This window comes from Rhinopithecus bieti, unplaced genomic scaffold (genome assembly GCF_001698545.2).
Source record: "Rhinopithecus bieti isolate Rb0 unplaced genomic scaffold, ASM169854v2 scaffold_8307, whole genome shotgun sequence".
Taxonomy (NCBI): domain Eukaryota; kingdom Metazoa; phylum Chordata; class Mammalia; order Primates; family Cercopithecidae; genus Rhinopithecus; species Rhinopithecus bieti.
The window spans coordinates 424,210-444,060 of NW_016806443.1; the positions used below are offsets into that span (position 1 = coordinate 424,210).

The following is a 19,851-nucleotide window of genomic DNA, read 5'->3' on the forward strand; positions in this document are numbered from 1 at the left end:
TATAAAGTGTTGTGTGCTCATTTTAAAAATATGTATGATATCATTATATATATCATCCTGCCACTGTTGTTTTATATTTTATCATATATTCTGGTAATTTTTCAAGCTATTATATATAGATTCATCCCACATTGTTCACTCAAATACATACAGAGCTATGATCTCAATCTTCTCAAGATGTAGCAATTATTTCTGTTTCTAGAGGCCATAGAGTTTTCTTTCACTATAAGTCATATTGATTAAAATAATCCTTATGTTATAAGTTCTTTTCTGAAAGATAGTCTTTAGGCTACAACCAAAACCAAAAATGATAAGCAATGCTTAAACTACATCTTCTCCATTAAATGATTTAATATAAGACATTCCCCACATCACCATTTGAATTGGTTCTCATACTTTCATTCTGTGGGTAGTATACATCTTTTGTATTTTAAAATATTGATGTGTGCCAATTTAATTTAACTTTAATCATTCTTTCATAGTGTCAGATTTTTCAAAACTCCTACAGATGGATGAAATATATATTCTCCTGGTTTCACAGATCCCTTCCCTACCTTTGATGCAGTTTTTTTGTCTACTCAGATGTAAAGTACCTCTCTTCAATTTGGCTTGTTTTCAAGTTTCAGTCTTTCTGCTTCTAGTTCTATAATTATAATGCTGATACCTGTTCAGGTAGACTTGATAACATAAAATCTGGATAAGATCACATCCAGACTGTTTTTTAGCAGTTCATTTAAAAATTTTTAAATTAGTGAATAAAAATTATATATATTTGTGGTATATAACGTGATGTTTTGAAATACATATACATCATTCAGTGGCTAAATCAAACTAATTAACATATGCACTACCTCACATACTATTTTTTTGTGGTGAGAACACTTAATATCTACTCTCAGCAATTTTCAAGTATATAGTGCATTATTATTAACTATAGTTACCAAGTTATACAATAGATTTCTTGAATTTATTCCTCCCGTCAAACTAAAATTTTGAATCTTTTGACCAGCATCTCCTGAGTCCTGTCCCTGCCTGCCCCCAACCCCTGGTAACCACCACTCCACTCTGTGTCTGAGTTAGATTCTTTTAGATTTTACATATAAGTAAGATCACGTGGTATTTGTATTTCTGTGCATGGCTTATTTCATGTAACATAATGTCTTCTAGGCTTATCCATGTTGCTGCAAATGACAGAATTTTCTGTTTTTTTTTTTTTTTTTTTTGTAACAGGGTCTCACTCTGTCACCCAGGCTAGCTTGTAGCGGCATGCTCACAGCTCACGGCAACCTTGACTTCTTGGGCTTAAACAATTATCCCACCTCAGCCTTCCTAGTAGCTGGAACTACAGGCATGCACCACCACGCCTGGGTAATTTTTGTATATTTTGTAGAGATGAGGTTTTGCCATGTTGCCCAGGCTGATCTCGAACTCCTGGACTCAAACCAGCCACCCACCTCAGCCTCCCAAAGTGCTGCAATTATAGGCATGACTTATGGCACCCTGTAAATTTTTTTCTTTGTAAAGGTTGAATAGTATTCCATTGCATATATACTACATTTTCTTTATCCATTCGGCCACTGGTAGACACTTAGGGTGATTCCATATGTTGGCTATTGTGAATAATGCTGCAGTGAACATGAGAGTACAGATATCTCTTTGACATACTGATTTCATTTCCTTTGGATATATACACAGTAGTGGGATTGCTGATTAGTTCTATTTTCAATTTTTAAAGGAACCTCCAGCTGTTTTTCATGATAGCTGTATCAGTTTATATTTCTACCAGCAGTATATAAGGATTCCCCTTTTCTCTACATCTTTGCCAACAAGATTACCTATAACTTTCCATTCCAAGTTCTGTGGATCTAAATCCCTCCCTGAGAATTCTATGAATGACTGGTTTGCCAAGCTCAAATGATCCTCCCACCTCAGCCTCCTGAGTAGTTGGGAATACAGGGATGTGCCACCTTGCCCAGCTAATTTTTATATTTTTTGTAGAGACAGGTTTCACTGTGTTGCCCAGGCTGATGTTGAACTCCTGGGCTCGAGCAATTGGCCCACCTCTGCCCCCAAAGTGCTGGGATTACAGGCGTGAGTCACTGTGCCTAGCCCTGCTTTGCCTTTAACCATTTTGATTCTGCATTTAATTGTCCAGACTTACGCCTGGTCAATCTGTACTTAACTAACTACTCTTTTTATTTATACAACACATCCACATTGTGGTTATGTATTTTTGTGATTTTTTTTGGTTAATAGTTGTCAGTTCTGAGATGTGAGCCCTGTGAGGAGGGCAGGGATCCTCACCATTCTATTACCAATTCCTAGCACAGTACCTGGCACATAGTAGGCTCTTTAAGAGACTCAAAATGTAAGGAAGGAATAATTGAAGAGTACTTGGGATTTGTGATGAGGAGAAGATAGCCTTGAAAATAAAGGGGAAGGCTGGGCACAGTGGCTCACACCTGTAATCCCAGCACCTTGGGAGGTCAAGGCAGGTGCATTGCCTGAACTCAGGAGTTTGAGACCAGCCTGAGCAACATGGTGAAACCCCATCTTTACAAAAAGTACAAAAATCTAGCTAAGTGGGGTGGCACACACCTGTGATTCCAGTTACTCTGGAGGCTGAGTTGGGAAGATCACCTGAGCTAGGGAGGTCAAAGCTGCAGTGAGCCATGATTGCACAACTGCACTCCAGCCTGGGTGACAGAATGAGACATTCTTCAAATTTTTTTCAAAAAAGAAAGAAACAAAGGGGAGATAAGAGAGAGAGAAAGAGAAAGAGAGAGAGAGAGAGAAAGAGAGAGGTGAATGAGAGAGAAAGACTATGTCTTCCTTGAAGACAAGGAGGAGAAGAAATGAGTGGAAAAACATGATGAGATTCAGGTGAATGAAGAAGTTTGCCAGGTGGTCTCATCTCAGTTTCCCCAGAGTAGTAGAAAGTGTATGGATTTGGTAGTTATATAAAATTGGATTTGAATCCTACATCTTCTCTTTTAAGGGGATTATTAGACAACTTACTTAATCTTGCTTACTCTCGGTTTTCACATGTATAAATTAATGATGATAACATGCCACAAAATGGTTGGTAATGATTAAATAAGACAACAAAAGCAGCATTGCATGGTAGTTATAGCATGGAACTGGAAGTCGACAGATTTGGACAAACTCTTCCCTCCACTACTTATTAGCTGAGTGATCCTGGGCAAGCTACTTAAAGTCTTTAATTTTGAAAAGAAGTGGTAGGAAGAAAAATAAGGAATGAAATTTATTAATCAAATAAATTATAAGATATCCAGAAAGAGATAAAAATATAGAGGGTGATATTAGTACAGATATATTTGTTTATAGCTATGGGCCAGGATTCAAACACAGGCTATCTGCTTCTTAGACCTGGGTTCTAAATTTCTAGCTATACTTAATCTTTTAAACAAAATAATCTAACAGAAGAATATGGAGTTGGGACTCTTAATTACATTAAAATAATGTTCTGTCAGCAATCAAAGTATTAAGGAGGTAAGTATACATTGAGTGGAACTTTAAAAAAGGAAAAATATTTTCTATTTCAATGGAGTGGCATCCTGAAAAAAACAATATCCTATTGATTGTCTTTCATGGGATTAATGCCATGAAACACACTGAAATACTGTTTTAACATAGCTATGGTGCATCAGAAGAGGTAAAAATTTATTTCAGTTGGTCTTAAACAAATCCAGTGCCATTTCACAGGACATTCGATTTACTTTAAAAAAATTCTTGTCTTTTTATTGATTTGGTGACAAAGTCAGTGAAACCTTAATAAGATGGAATAGTAGGACAATTGTTTTAGGCAAAATCAAGAGCTCTGCCTATAGGTATCAGATGTCAGAACAGACAATGATTTGAGTTCAGATGAGCTTGAAGAATCAGAAATCTTAAAGGTCAAGCATGTTAAATTCCAAATGCTGAGATAGTTTGAGGAATGACCCTGTAGAGCAGAAACTAGAGTGAACTTAATTCTACAATACAGGCCATTTGCTAACATGAAATCATAGCCAGAACACGTAAAATCACAGCAGTTTTTTCTTCTAGTACTTACAACAAACAGATTTGAAATGTAATCAGCTTTTCCTATTGTCACAATGCTGGAGACACATTGACTGCTTCTATCACATCTTCTAATTGCATTAGAGCAATTAAAGAGTAATTACATTGCTTGCATAGTCTTTTCTTAATGATGCCACACTGGAGGTACATTTCCAAAAAGGTTTTAAATGGTTTAATTTTTTTTTTTTTGTGAGATGGTGTCTTGCTCTGTAGCCTACGCTGGAGTGCACTGGCGTGATCTCAGCTTACTGCAACTTCCGCCTCCTGGGTCCTGGTTCCAGCAATTCTCCTGCCTCAGCCTCCCGAGTAGCTGGGATTACAGAAACGCTACCATGCCCAGCTAATTTTTGTATTTTTACTAGAGACGGGATTTCACCATGTTGGCCAAGCTGATCTTGCACTCCTGACCTCGTGATCTGCCCGCCTCGACCTCCCAAAATGCTGGGATTACAGGCGTGAGCCACCACGCCCGGCCTAAATGGTTTAATTTTTGTTATGAAACATTGGAGTGGAAAGTCTATACTAAATGAGTGAGCCAAAGAAAGATGTGGTAAAAGTGGCAAATGAAATAAAGGGGAAGACTTAGATGAATGAAGCCTTAACTGATGACCAAGCCCATGGTAGGGATTATGGTTTCATCAAAAATAATATCTACTAGGTAAAGAAAATGTTAAATTTGCTTTTTATACAGTTAATTTCCTTTCATGTTGTTTTTTAAATTTTTTTTTCCATGTAAGATGGAAAAATGGAGAGACTCAATAGAGGAATTGAAAAACAGGAAGAAAAGGCCAGGTGTGGTGGCTCACGCCTGTAATCCCAGCGCTTCGGGAGGCCGAGGCAGGTGGATCACATGGTCAAGAGATTGAGACCATCCTGGCAAACATGGTGAAACCCTGTCTCTACTAAAAATACAAAAATTAGCTAGACGTGGTGACGCTTGCCTGTTGTCCCAGCTACTTGGGAGGCTGAGGCAGGGAGAATCGCTTGAACTTGGGAGGCAGAGGTTGCTGTGAGCCGAGATCGCGCCACTGCACTCAAGCCTGGTGACAGAGCGAGACTTTGTCTAAAAAAAAAGAAAGAAAGAATAGGAAGAAAAGAGTCAGGAAAGTAAGAATTCTCCTGCATGCTTTTAAGATATTTAACCAATTTTATATCAGATCTATATTCTAGTTTACATTTTACATTTTATAAGGGGCCTTCAAAAAGTTCATGAGAATGTGTATTAAAAAAAAAACTATGCATGAATTTCAACATTTTTTTCCACCAAAATAAACTCATACGAACTTGTTTTAACATGTCTGAATGGGATTTAGTTTGAGGCACTAAGAAAGATAAAACATCAGTTTGAAGAACCTCTATCAGCAATGTGAATTCTGATAAAAATGAAGCAAGAACAAATATTAAATATATGGTGAAGATGTGGCAAAAGAATGGTGAAACCATTGATGCTTTATAAAAGGTTTATAGGGACAATGCCTCAAAGAAATCAGCAGTTTACAAGTGGATAACTCATTTTAGTAAGGGATGAGATGATGTCAAAGATGAAGCTCAAGGTGGCAGACCATCCACATCAATTTGTGAGGAAAAAATTAAATCTTGTTCATGTCTTAATTGAAAAGGACTATTAACAGCACAAACAATAGCCAACAACATAGACATCTCAATCACTTCAGCGTATGCAGTTATGACTAAAATATTAAAGTTGAGCCAAATTTCTACTTAATGAGTGTCAAAAATGTTGCTCCCAGAGAAGCTGCAGATAAGAGCAGAGCTTTCAGCAGAAATTTTTTAAGCAATTGATATCAAGATCCTGAAGCGTTTCTCCAAAGAAATGTAAAAGGAGGTAGAACATGGCTTTACCGGTACGATCCCTAAGGCACAGCACAGTCAAACAATAGCTACCAAGAGGTGGAAGTAATCCAGTCAAAGCAAAATTGGACCAGTCAAGAGAAAAGGTCATGGCAATAGTGTTTGGGATTCTCAAGACATTTTGTCTGTTAATTTGCTGGGAGGCCAAAGAATGATAACTACTTATTATAAGAGTGTTTTAAGAGAGTTGGCCAAAGCATTAGCAGAAAAATGCCCATAAAAGCCTCACCAGAGAGTCCTTCTCCACCACAATAATACTCGTGCTTATTCCTCTTGTTAAACAAGAGCAATTTTCAAGAGTTTACATGGGAAATTATTAGGCATCCATGTTACAGTCCCGATTTGGCTCCTTCTGACTCCTTTTTGCTTCCTAATCTTAAAAAAATTGTAAAGGGCATCTATTTTTCTTCAGTTTTAATAATGTAGAAAAGACTGCATTGATATAGATACATTCCCAGAAGCTTCAGTTCTTTAGAGGTGGACTAAATAGCTAGTAGTATCATCACTTGCATAAATTTCGTGAACTTGATGGAGCTTATGTTGAGAAATTAAGTTTATAGTTTTATTTTTATATTCTTAACTCCAGTTTTTACGTGAACTTTTTTGAGTCGCCCTCACATTATTATAGTAAAGAGGACATTACATAGTACCGCATTTTTTAAAAAAATTGTTTTAAAATTATTTCTTTTTCCTATAATCAATTTCGTCTGCCTAGCCCCTTGACTCTACAGTTGTGACTTCCTCTTTTTTTTTTTTTTTTTTTTTTTGAGATGGAAGTCTGCTAGATCTCTGTTGCGCCACAGCTGGAGTGCAAGTGGCCCGAGATCTCGTCACGTGCAAGCTCGTCATCGCGGGGTTCCCGCCATTCTCCTGCCTCAGCCTCCCGAGTAGCCTGGGACTACAGGCGCCGCCACCACCTCGGCCCACTAATCGTTTTTTTTTGCATATTCTTAGTAAGAGATGATTCACCATGTTAGCCAGGATGGTCTGCGATTCTCCTGACGCTCGTGAATGCACCCGTCCCATCGGCCTCCCCAAAAGTGCTGGGATTACAGGCGTGAGCCACCGCGCCTGGCCCGGTTGTGACTTTTAAAATTGTATCCTGGCTACTTTCAATCCCCAAATGTTTATCAGAATGTAATGTAACACAATGATCAGTATAAGATTTTATATATAAACACACACATACACTTACTTATTTACATACATACACACCTCTATCTATATAACATACATATACACATCTATAATCTTATACATAAGATTATACACTAGGAAGATCTTATATCTTCACACAGTGTGTTTGTGTGTAGATTCACACTCAGACTTTCACACTCTGAAGATCATTATGTGATTGCATTTCATGTTAAGGGTTCTTCCGAGAGCTTTTATTCTACACTATCTCTTTCTTCAATTCTCACATTATGCCTAATCTTGGAAAGACTTCCTCTTTGGAGTATTTTAATAAAAGACCCTTAGAGCAGCATATACCCTCCATCTTTTCTTACAAGGCTTTAGATTATCTTGACTCCTATTACCTAAAGATACGTCTAATGGAAACCTTAAAAATACCATGTCAAGTTCTAATAGCTGGAAATAGTTGGAAGTTATAATAGATCAACAGGAAGAAGCAGTTTTATGTTTTAAATTAAATAATTAAAATTCAGAATTTACTTTGATATGTTAGTGTTAAAGTTAACTAAAGTTTATGATTTAAAGTGAGACATAATGAAAATAGTATTAAATCTGGTATTGAAAGACCTGGATACTTATCTGAATGTCATTATTTATTTGCTCTATGACCTTGGGTAAGACAGCCTTTCAGCCTTACTCATCATCAGCTGAAATGTGTGGTTATTAATACCTTGCTGCCTACTTCCTCATGGTGCTATCAGGATGAGATACATGAAAATATTGTGTAAACAGTGCAGTCTGTAAAAGTTACTATTGTAAATAACAGTTAATATGCTCCAGTCAGTGTATTAAGCATTTATATCATTCTTTCAACAGTTTTACAACACAGGCAATATTAATATTCTGCTCTTATAGGTCAAGAGGTTGAGGCTCAGCAAGTGTAAGATATCTGCATGAGGGGAAAAGGTAAGATCTGAATCCAGGTCTGTCTGAGGCTAGAACAAATGCTCACAATTGCATCACTTTCATTAGTTATCAGAATAATAATCACTACATAGCATTATGTGTGAACCAGTCGAGGCAGTAAAAACACAGTTCTCTTCATTATCACATCTGAATTTTAAATGCAAAAACAAAATAACATCTGTTTTTCATAAAAGTGAAATGCCATGGAGTGCTAACCATACAAATGTTTTCTTCTCTTAGAATTTAATTGTCCTGAATCCACTCACAGTGACTGAGGAGGAAATAAGACCATCACTAGAGAAACGACTCGAAGCCATTATCAGTGGGGCTGCTCTGCTGGCAGATTCTTCATGCACGAGGGACTTCCACCGGGAGCGGATTATTGCAGAATGCAACGCCATTCGCCAGGCTCTTCAGGATCTGCTTTCAGAGTACATGAACAATGTAGGTGACTTGTTTGCCCTCCCATCCCTAGCCCCTCTTCCCTTGTACTTTGAATATATGCTGAGATACTTTCCGTGTACAAAACAGGATAAATTAGAAATGAGTATGTGATTTTACATGGGTTGGTTTTCTAAGTGAGTTCTGCTTGGTTATTTTTGGGGAACAACAACCCTGGGAATTTCTAGGGATGAAGTCAGAACCAGAGGGGTATTTACAGGTGACTGTTTTATTTGTGGAAGTATCTCAGTATTAGGTGAAGAAGGAAATCAGGATTGGAGAAAGGAAACTAGAGTTGCACATAAATTTAAGAGATATAAAGAAGATAAAGAGAGGGGCAGATTGCTCAGGATTAAGTTGGTGAATAATGAAAGGCCATTAGAAGTTAGTATTCAATAAAAGTGATATTACAGGGGTCATGAGCTACGTTTGAAGGTGTGTAAAGAGCCCAGGCCGGTTGTTATTTTTGTTGTTGTTGTTGTTTTATGGAGATAGATTGTGTCTTACTCTGTTGCCCAGGCTCAAGTGCAGTTGGGCGATCACAGCTAATGGCAACGTCGAACTCCTGGGCTCACAGGATCCTTCTACCTCAGCCTCCCAAGTAGCTGGGACTACAGGTGTGTTACCATGCTCAGCTAATTTTTGTAGTTTTTGTAGAGATGGGGTTTTGCCATAATGCCCAGACTGATCTCAAACTCCTGGGCTCAAGTGACTCTCCCACCTTGGCCTCCCAAAGTGCTGGGATTACAGGAACCCACACAGTTTGGCAGCTGCTAATCTTTTTCAGATGTGACAGTGTCTAGTTTTTGTTTTTGTTTTTTTTTGAAGTTTTAGCTATCACTCAGAAATATTGGAAATGTCTAAATTTAGGGCAAAAATATTTGTTTCAAAATCCATTTTGTTTCATTGTATACATACATATATATATATGAAATATATATCTCTTCTCTATGGAATGTCTATAACTTTTGTTGCCCTCAAATCTTGGTAACAATTATAAAGTGAAGAGAAAAATCTTGAATATATTTTCAATTATATGTTGATTATGAAGATTCCTTAAATAATAGAGCTAAACAAAATGAAAGTTATAATAGGAATATTTTGTTCATCTGCATTATTATAAATTGAAGAATTCAAGACTCATGTAGGTATGTTTTGAGAATGATTAGTTACAAAGCGTATGACTTTTTGGGTATGAATTTAAGATATTTGAGATTGTTCAATGTAAGTACTTTGTGTGAATAACTGAAATGCACTAAAATTATTTGGTGCATTTTGAGGACCCTTCAACACATTTGATGTATCTTCATACTCTTAATATTTGATGACTTTGGTTCCTGACCAGAAATCTCTCACCTGTCAATAAATCAAAGTTGTAAGGTAGATTTCTTTAATAAGAAAATTTTAATAATGTCATGTCCTGCCAGAATGCCTGAAGCTAGAATATCCCCAATTTTAGCATATAATATATTCTTAAAGATTTTTCAAGGTAATTCATCAGTCATAAAAAACTCAGAAGATAATATTGTATTGGAATGCCTTCTCCCATGATCTGTAAACTATTACAATTATTATTCTCATCTTCACAGATAAAATACTGTAAAGTTATAGATACATTTATTTTCTCTAGAAATTATAAAGTTATAAGTTCAATTTATCTAAAATGGATAAATAGAAAGTTATTTTATTCTTTATAGATACAAATTCAGATATACACACATGTGCACACTTACCCACATACATAAGTAAGGTTGGCCATGTAATTTGTGGGGCCTAATGCAAAATGAAAATGTCAGGCTTCTTGTTCAAAAAGCAGGGGAATGGAACTGTAGCTTTCTTACACAGTCTCTTGTGACCTATGAAAGGTTATTTTTATTTGCTATTTAATGTTAGATTTCTAGAGTATAGAGGTACTTACAAAGTGATTGCAGACCCTCACAGACGTCTATGGCTCCACCAAATGACCCTGACCTACCCCAGGGTGTGCCAAGGCCCCCACAAGGAATAAAGGGCGGCAGTAATCACTGGGTGGGAGAACAGGTGTCTGAGGAACTATCCCAGGAAGTCACTTGGAGGTAGGACTGCATATGAGCTGAGACATGTGCTTCATTGCCGCATTGGACTACACAGATTCAAAGGTAAAATTGTTAAAAATTTCAAGAGTGTGGTAGCATAGCATGAAAACCCAAGCCTGGGACCCTGTCTAAAATTGGGATACTGTGTGCAGTAGCAGGCCCCTGAAACTGGCCCTGTATATAATAAACACATATCACATCAAAATAGTGGTGATTTTATGGTTTTCTTAAACTAAGCAAATTGAACTGAGCTAATGAATATTGGAATTAAGTAGCAGGAACCAACCTGGAAAACTGTGGAGTGTATTATCAGATTTCATCCCCAGGTTTACTGTCACTCCAGGTTTCTATCACAAATACTGCTTCTTTATAGCTGTTGCATCAGTTTTACTGAAAGGGAATGCATTTTTCTGGAACTAGCTGAACTCAAACCTTGCTCAGCATTTGCTCAAAGACTTGGGATGGCTCTAGCACTTAAGTCCTCATCTTTCTACTTTAAGGAATACTGTGTCTCCTTTGGTGGACCCAGTTGTTTTTCAGATCAGTCAGTAGCTTTTGTAATCGAGCTGTGCTGATGGAGTAAATGCTTGATGATAAGCACAAAAACTGAAAGTGATGAATTCATCAAAACCTGTGAGTCTTTTAGCTGAAGGAGACTTAAAGATTGGCTTAAATTTTGCAAGTTGGTTGCGTCCAGCCGGAGCAGTTCAGCAGTGAGAAATGAATACAGCTTTTGTTTGTCTCAGGCTCAGTCCACACAACCATCACTCCTCTGAGTCTAAATAAATTCACTTCCTTAAAACAGATCAGCAAGTCTTGATCATTTTCTAAAATGGAATTTCAACATTCAATAAGTTCAACGTCTTGTCACATTAAGAAGAAATTAGTAATAAATGAGACCAGATGGGTCTATAACGGACAAAACAGACAACCACTTAACACTATTGATTATGTATGTGTATCTGGAATTGGTGGGTTCTTGGTCTCACTGGCTTCAAGAATGAAGCTGTGGACGCTCGCGGTGAGTGTTACAGTTCTTAAACACGGTGTGTCCGGCCTTTCTTCCTTCAGACGTTTAGATGTGTCTGGAGCTACTTCCTTCTGGTGGGTTCGTGGTCTCGCTGTCAGGAGTGAAGCTGCAGACCTTCACGGTGAGCGTTACAGCTCTTAAAGGCAGCGTGTCTGGAGTTGTTTGTTCTTCCCAGTGGGTTCGTGGTCTCATTGGCTTCAGGAGTGAAGCTGCAGACCTTTGCCGCGAGCGTTAACAGCTGCCTATTACAGCTCATAAAGGCAGCGTGGACTCAAAGAGTGAGTAGTGGCAAGATTTATTGCAAAGAGTGAAAGAACAAAACTTCCACAATCTGGAAGCGGACCCCAGCAGGTTACTGCTGGCTGGCTTGGGCAGCCTGCTTTTATTCCCTTATCTGGCCCCACCCACATCCTGCTGATTTGTCCATTTTACAGAGAGTTGATTGGTCTATTTTACAGAGAGCTGATTGGTCAGGTTTGACAGAGTGCTGATTGGTGTGTTTACATTCCTTGTGCTACACACAGAGTGCTAGACAGAAAAGTTCTCCATGTCCCCACTAGGTTAGCTTGATACAGAGTGCTGATTGGTGCACATACAATCCTCCAGCTAGATATAAAAGTTCTCCAAGTCCCCATCCAGCTCAGGAGCCCAGTGGCTTCACCTAGTGGATCCTGCACCAGGGCTGCAGGCCGGCCGCCAGTCCCGAACCCTGCCAGGCAGGGAGCAGCTAACGCCCTGCCAGAATTTGAGTGCAGTGCCAGCCCGCCTAGCCTGTGCCCACCCCCACACCCATGCCCGCGTGCACACTGGCCTGCCAGCACTCTGCTTGCAGCAGCGGTTCCCGCTGGTGCCTGTCCCTCCACACTTCCCTGCAAGCAGAGGGACGTGGGTCCGGCCTCAGCCAGCCCAGAGAGGGGCTCCCATGGTGCCCTGGTGGACTGAAGGGCTCCTCAAGCGCTGCCAGGTGGTCGTGGAGGCTGAGGAGGCACTGAGAGTGAGGGCTGCTAGCACATTGTCACTTCTCATATGTTTGCCCTAATATATACTGTCCTGTGAAATTTATGAGTAGATACATGTGTATGTTATGTTTGGTTAGTTTTCTATTGCTGCTGTAACAAATTACCATACACTTAGTGTCTTAAACCACACAAATTTAAATCTTTCAGCTCTGTAATCAAAAGTCTGACCTGGGCCTCACTGGAGTAAAAATCAAAGTGTTGGAGGAATGCATTGTTTTCTGGAGTCTCTAGGGAAGAGTCCATTGTTTTTGCCTTTTCCAGTTTCTAGAGGTCACCCTCATTCCTTGACTCATGGTCCTCTGCCTCCAGCTTGTAAGGCAGCAAGGTCACGTTTCTCTGACCCTGTTGCCAACGTCATCTCTCTTTCTCTGACCACACTTTGGAAAAATTCTCTTCTTTTTAGGACTCATGTGATTAGTGGGACCCACCCAGATTATCCAGGATAATCCTCCCATCTGAAGACCCTTAACCTTAATTACATCTGCAAAATTCCTCTTGCCATGTCAGGTAACATATTCACAGGTTCTGGGAATTTGAATGTGGACATCTCTGGGAGACTCACAACATTACATCAATGTTAGTCTTCCCTAGTGTTTTCTGTGGAATCATTATCAGTCCTTTTGCTTCAAATCCATTATGGACAGCATCCCTCACACACTTTAAGCTCTATGCAGGCAGATCACATGTCTGTTTTGTTTAGTTTTATCCCAAGCCCCAGGCACAGTGAGTGGCATTTAGAAAAAGCTGAATTGTATTTTTGAATTAAAGAATGAATGAAATGATTGCATATTGTATATGCCATATAATGGAGAAACAACCTCTCTGACATTAATTGAAATGAGTTTCAAACATCTACTAAATTTATACAATAAACTGCCTATTATAAAAGGTCTTATTTTGCAAAGCATTAAGTCTCTTCTGAAAATCAATGTAAATATCCAGAAATAATTTTTTTTATTTTAATCTCTGCATTTGGATCCACATCCAGCCATATTCTAGAACAGGATTTTATTCATTAAAATACACTCCAGAAAACATTTAGGATCAGAGAAAATATACCTTTTGACTTTTAAAACTTAGGTATATATATTTCTAAGATACTTCTGCTGATTTTGTTATATCTCTATGATTGGTTAGCCCTAGTTCATATTCTCTGATGTATAACATAATTAAGGATTTGTTTTTCATAAATGGGCAGAGAACGAGGCCCTGTGAAAAAGGAATGATCTTCAGGAAATCATCAATTTTTACATGGTGATCTTTCTGAAATTGGTGAAAATAGAATGGTAGGTAGTCAGCCATCATGTTTGAGTTCTAAGGTTACACCAAGCATGAATATTTTTCTGGGAGTGGGTTGAAATCATATTGTTATAGATGGGTTGGATGTGTTACACAGGTGATGTATAATTATTAGTAAAGTTAATATTCAGGTGATACATGACTGTAGGGCATTATTAGAATTGAGTGAGAGGTAATGTTGCTAGAGTAAACAAGTCAGGCATGAACTCCATGCAGGAACGAATTTGCATTTCTGGACCCTCATCCACCCACTTTTTTCTTCTCTTGATGTTTTCTGTGGAAACACATTGTTGGTTCTCATTACATATTTGTTGAGTGAATAAAGAATCAAATGGACTAGCTTTGTTATTCAGAAACCTATTTTATTGTGTGTCTTGAGTTTAATGCATTCCATGTCTTGGGAAATTCTGAAAATTCATATAAAGACTGCATGCAAAGATACGTTATGGGATTTTTCCTTTCGTATAGGACCTCCATCCCACTCCTGAAAATGCATTTTGGAAATAATTCCAGCCTTAATTAATTAATATATTTTTATTTCTTATGATGATAAGGTAAAACAGTTGGGAGGAACTATATGCAATGACTTTCTGAATACAAGAGACAGGTTGGAATTAAAATCCTAAAAATGTAAAGGCAACTTTCAGCCTATGTTTTTTCTTCCCTCCCTCCCTTCCTCCCTCCCTTCATACCTTCTTTTTTTTGTTTGGCATGGACTGCATATGAGAATTGTCATTATCAGCTCAAGTGTAGTGTACTAGATGCTTTACATTTTTATATTCTTAACAGTTTTCATTATTCTGTATTGGTAGCTGATTTTTGAGTGGTTGATTTGGTTGGAGACAATGTTTTTCAGTTTACAGATATCTGGATAACTTAAGAGAAGTAAATAGTATCCTATATAGGTCTGTGCAGGAGTAGATATGCCCCAAACAGAGATATCAACCAAGGTTAGATTGATTAGAGCATGAAATCAAAGTCCAAGAAGATATAAAGGAATCATCAAAATGAAAGAGGCTGGATTCAGATATTGAAACTGGAGTATAGGAGCTGATAATTCAACAAACTGGGAGTTGAGAGAAATAATAAATAGTGGGGATCTGGTTAAGCTGGCAAAAACGTTTTTTTTCTTTGTTTTCTTTTCTCTGCCTAAATTAAGGACTAGATATTGGACAAGTATTTAAATATGTGGATTGTTTTGGAGATAAAACAAATGTATTGTTTCAGCTGTTATTTTTCTGAGTTGTTCTGGTTCTAGTCTTATTCCTTTACTAAATGTTCCTTAATTCTCTGGATGACTGTTAAGTAATGATTCCAAATCCTTCCTGACAAGTTAAGTTTGGTGTCATGTAAATCTGGCATAGAATGCCCACTGGGGTTTAAGAGGAGCTTGTGCAGTGCTCATTGGGGAAAAGGAAGCATCTGGGTTCCCCTGTTGAGAAAATAGACTATTCTCATAGATCTCCTCTTTGTGCTCTAATGTACTAATCTCTCTTGGTAATCAAAATTAATAGTGAGAATCCTACAGAAATGCAAGCTATATGATTGCAGAACTAGTAAGAAAAGCTGAAATAATAAAAAGTAGACAGCCATTTATATTTTTTAATAAAAGTGAAACCAATCAGATAGAGCCAGAGTACAGGAAGAGAATGAAATAATTTTGTAAAATAAAATAACTATAAAGTAATGGAGAATATTCCAAAGTGTCAAGACTTAAGACTTGCAGAGAGCAATCAATACCCAGGTGAAATGCAGAGAGCAATACAGAGGTGAAAGTTCCTAAAGGTTACATCCTCTTGGCCAGAGAGCCTAAAGGCTGAGAGCCCTTTGTCTTTTGCCTTCTGGCAGAGGCAGCCATGATTTCTAACATCTGTGGGGCAGGTCAGTCATTCACTTTGTGGATCGTTCCAACTGATCCTTTCCCATGAAGTAGGTTCCTTTACTCCCTAGTGTTTAGGCATTCCTCATATATTAGAAGTTCCTGCTATGGTTTTTTAACATTAAACTTTACTCAAAGTTGTTACATAAAAATAAAACTAGGTCAAATGGTAGAAATGAGAGAAATATAGTAAGAATCAAGAATCCTTGCATGAAGTATTAGTTCTAACTTGGACAAAATATAAGGGTTCTGAGCCTTGCATAGTTCCTAGGTAGCGGATGGTAGAATGAAGAGTGATTGTTGTTTTAGATCAGGTACACTAGAACAGACTCAAAAGTAAATCTGAGTACAAAAAAGTTTTGTTGGGACATTCTTTCAGAAAATAAATGTGTAAGGAAGTGAGAAAGGCAGATTGCAGAGAAGCCAACTTACAACGGAAGTCTTAGCTGTCTTATGGGGAGTGTTGGAGCTGGGATGGCCTTTCAGAATTGTCTCATATTGAAACAGGGGAATGGACACTTAGAATTCCTGCAACTGTCGATCATTGATGGCACATCATCCTAGGAGCTGTGTAACTTTGGATGAGGCAGATCCTTCAACTGAGGACTGTTCCCAGTGAGGAAAAGAGATGTGAGCCATCACAGCTGGTATTTCTAGCTGAAAAGGGAATCCCTTATAAAGGGAATATGGGTGAAGTACCACATTATTCACTGCAACAGTTAATAGCAAAAATCAAAAGGTTGTTTTTATAGCCGTTGAACAATGAAATATTATCCTGTGTTAGCAACTGTAGTCAGCATATTTGGCTTCACAGAGAATTTAATTTACTATTGATAATGTTTAGAAAATTATTATCAGAAACATGTAATTTGTTATCCAAACCAGGATACTTTTTTTTTTTGGAGATGGGGTCTGGGTCTGTCACCCAGGCTGGAGTGCAGTGATGTAATCTTGGCTCACTGCAACCTCTGCCTCGTGGGTTCAAGTGGTTCTCCTGCCTCAGCCTTTTGAGTAGCTTTGACTACAGGTGTGCACCACCACAGCTAGCTAATTTTTGTATTTTTTAGTAGAGACAGGGTTTCACCACTTTGGCCAAGCTGTCTTGAACTCCTGACCTCAGATGATCTGCCTGCCTTGGCCTCCCAAAGTGCTGGGGTTACAGGTGTGAGCCACCACGCCTGACCAAAACTGGGTTACTTCTGAGAGACAAAGATTCATAAAATGGTCAACAGACCTTAATTGATCTACAAAAGGCATCTCAAGCAAACTGAGAGGTATGGCCACCTAGAAACTATGTGACTATATGACTATAGTGTGTGTGTGTGTGATATATATATACACACATATATATTTATTTATTATACATATGTGTATATATATAATAAATACAGGAATACATATGATGGATTTTGAGAGAGATTTAACACATTTTACTGACAGATTCTGTATGGGCTATAACAGATAGCTAAACTGTAAAATTTAAATTAAAATGCTCTTGGTGTTACTGCAATTTCTAGTTACGTAATTCTTATATAAACACAGTGTTAAGAAGTGGTTCAAAGTAGGAACAATTGCAATCCTAGTTCTCGAGGAGAATCAGACAAACAAGTACGTGAAATGGAACATGATAAAAACTGTAATACGGGTGAATGCTAAGTAGTATAAGAGTGCCAAGTAGTAAGTGGTTAACTCCCCTGGGATGGATCAGGCTTCAGAGGAGAGAAAGCTCTTAAGCTGGCTTTTGAAGGAGAAGTAGGTACTTATCAGACAATGGAAGGAGTTGGAAATTCCAGAAAGGGGTAAGAGCCTGTGCAAAGGCACATAGCAGGAATCACATAGGTTGTTTGCTGTGGGAAATATATGAAGTTCAGTTTGGAGGAAATGTAGAGGGAAGAAAGAAAGGAAGGATATGAGACTAAGTATTGGCCCTTAGTTTGCAAAAGTGTTTCTTTTAAATATTTGATAAACTCCCAATTTCTTTCCTTCTAAAAGAAGCTGAATTTTTATTTTTGCCTATTTTCCTTCAATGTTAATCAGTTATGAGTTCTTCATATCATCTTGGCTGTCTTATATTCATAAATCAATTTCAATTTGAATATATTAGTTTTTTTTTTTTTTTTTTTTTTTTTTTTTTTTTTTGTCAGGGTCTTGCTCTCTTACCCAGGCTGCTAGAGGGCAGTGATGTGATCACAGCTTGCTGCAGCTTTGACCTTCCAGGCTCAAGCCATCCTCCCACTACAGCCTCCTGAGTAGCTGGGACTACAGGTGTGCACTACTAGGCCTGGTCAATTTTTTTTTTTTTTTTTGAGACAGAGTTTCACTCTTGTTGCCCAGACTGGAGTGCAATGGCATGATGTCGGCTCACCGCAATCTCCGCGTCCCAGGTTCAAGCAATTTTCCTGCCTCAGCCTCCTGAGTAGCTGGGATTACAGGCATGCGCCACCATGCCCAGCTAATTTTGTATTTTTAGTAGAGATGGGGTTTCTCCATGTTGGTCAGGGTGGTCTCGAACTCCCAACCTCAGGGGATCCACCTGTCTCGGTCTCCCAAAAATGCTGGGATGACAGGTGTGAGCCACTGCACCTGGCCTAGAAGTACCAAAATATTTACTTTGAATATGGTTATATGTGTCACATAAGATTTAGCATGAAGCAATTAAAATGCCTGAAAACCATTTAATGGTACAAACACCATGACCTTTTGTGGTACTATATACTGGAAAATATGATTTAGTTTATTTTATTAGCCAGCACTGTCTTATGGAAATATTATGCAAACTACAATAATATGTGAGCCAAACAGATAATTTTAAATTTCTAGTAGCTACATAGAGTAAAAGTACCAGGTGAAATTATAGTTAAGTCAGTGTATGAAAAGTATCATCATTTCAACATGCAATCAATATAAACATCACAATGAGGTATCTTACTTCTGTTTTAGTTATAAGTCTGAAATTTGATGTGTATTTTACATTTATAGTATATCTGAACTAACCATATTTTGTGTTCAATAGCGACATGTGGCCAGTGGCTGTCATGGTAGACAGCATAGCACTATGCAGGAGTGCCTTCTCCATCATAGTGTTTGTGTTTTTTTTTAAAACCTTTTTTAAGATTCAGGGGTCCATGTGAAGGTTTATTACATAGGTAAACTTGTGTCATGGGAGTTTGTTGTACAGATTATTTCATCACCTAAGTATTAAGCCTGGTACCCAGTAGTTATCTTTTCTCCTCCTCTCCCTTTTCCCACCCTCCACCCTCAAGAAGAGCCCAGTGTTTACCGTTTTCTTCTTTGTGTTTATAAGTTCTTGTCATTTAGCTCCCTCTTATAAATGAGAATAAGTGGTATTTGGTTTTCCGTTTCTGTGTTAGTTTACTAAGAATAATAGCCTCCAGCTCCATTCATGTTTCCACAAAAGACACAAACTCGGCGGAGCAAGATGGCCGAATAGGAACAGCTCCAGTCTCCAACTCCCAGCGCGAGCGACACAGAAGACCGGTGATTTCTGCATTTTTGACTGAGGTACTGGGGTCATCTCACTAGGGAGTGCCAGACAATCGGTGCTGGTCAGCTGCTGCAGCCTGACCAGCGAGAGCTGAAGCAGGGCGCGGCATCGCCTCACCTGGAAGCGCAAGGGGGAAGGGGATCCGTTTTCCTAGCCAGGGGAACTGAGACACACAACACCTGGAAAATCGGGTAACTCCCACCCCAATACTGCGCTGTAAGCATACAGGCACACCAGGAGAATATACCCCACACCTGGCCAGGAGGGTCCCACGCCCACGAAGCCTCCCTCACTGCTAACACAGCAGTCTGCCGCGATCTATCCGCAAGGCAGCAGCGAGGCTGGGGGAGGGGCGCCCGCCATTGCTGAGGCTTAAGTAGGTAAACAAAGCCGCTGGGAAGCTCGAACTGGGTGGAGCTCACAGCAGCTCAAGGAAGCCTGCCTGTCTCTGTAGTCTCCACCTCTGGGGACAGCGCACAGCTGAAGACCAACAGGGGAAGTAGCGGGAGCCGGTGCAGACGCGAACGACTCTGTCTGACAGCTTTGGGGAG

The 19,851-nt window shown here is 38.7% G+C and overlaps 1 protein-coding gene across 1 annotated transcript in view; it reads left to right on the forward strand.

Annotated features, from left to right (window-relative positions):
• Window positions 1-19,851, forward strand: part of CTNNA3 (catenin alpha 3) — a 1,693,405-nt gene that overhangs the window by 421,310 nt on the left and 1,252,244 nt on the right. Inside the window, exon 7 of the mRNA XM_017876520.1 lies at window positions 8,293-8,496. Coding sequence (XP_017732009.1) covers window positions 8,293-8,496 — 204 coding nt within the window. The remainder of the gene's footprint in view (window positions 1-8,292; window positions 8,497-19,851) is intronic.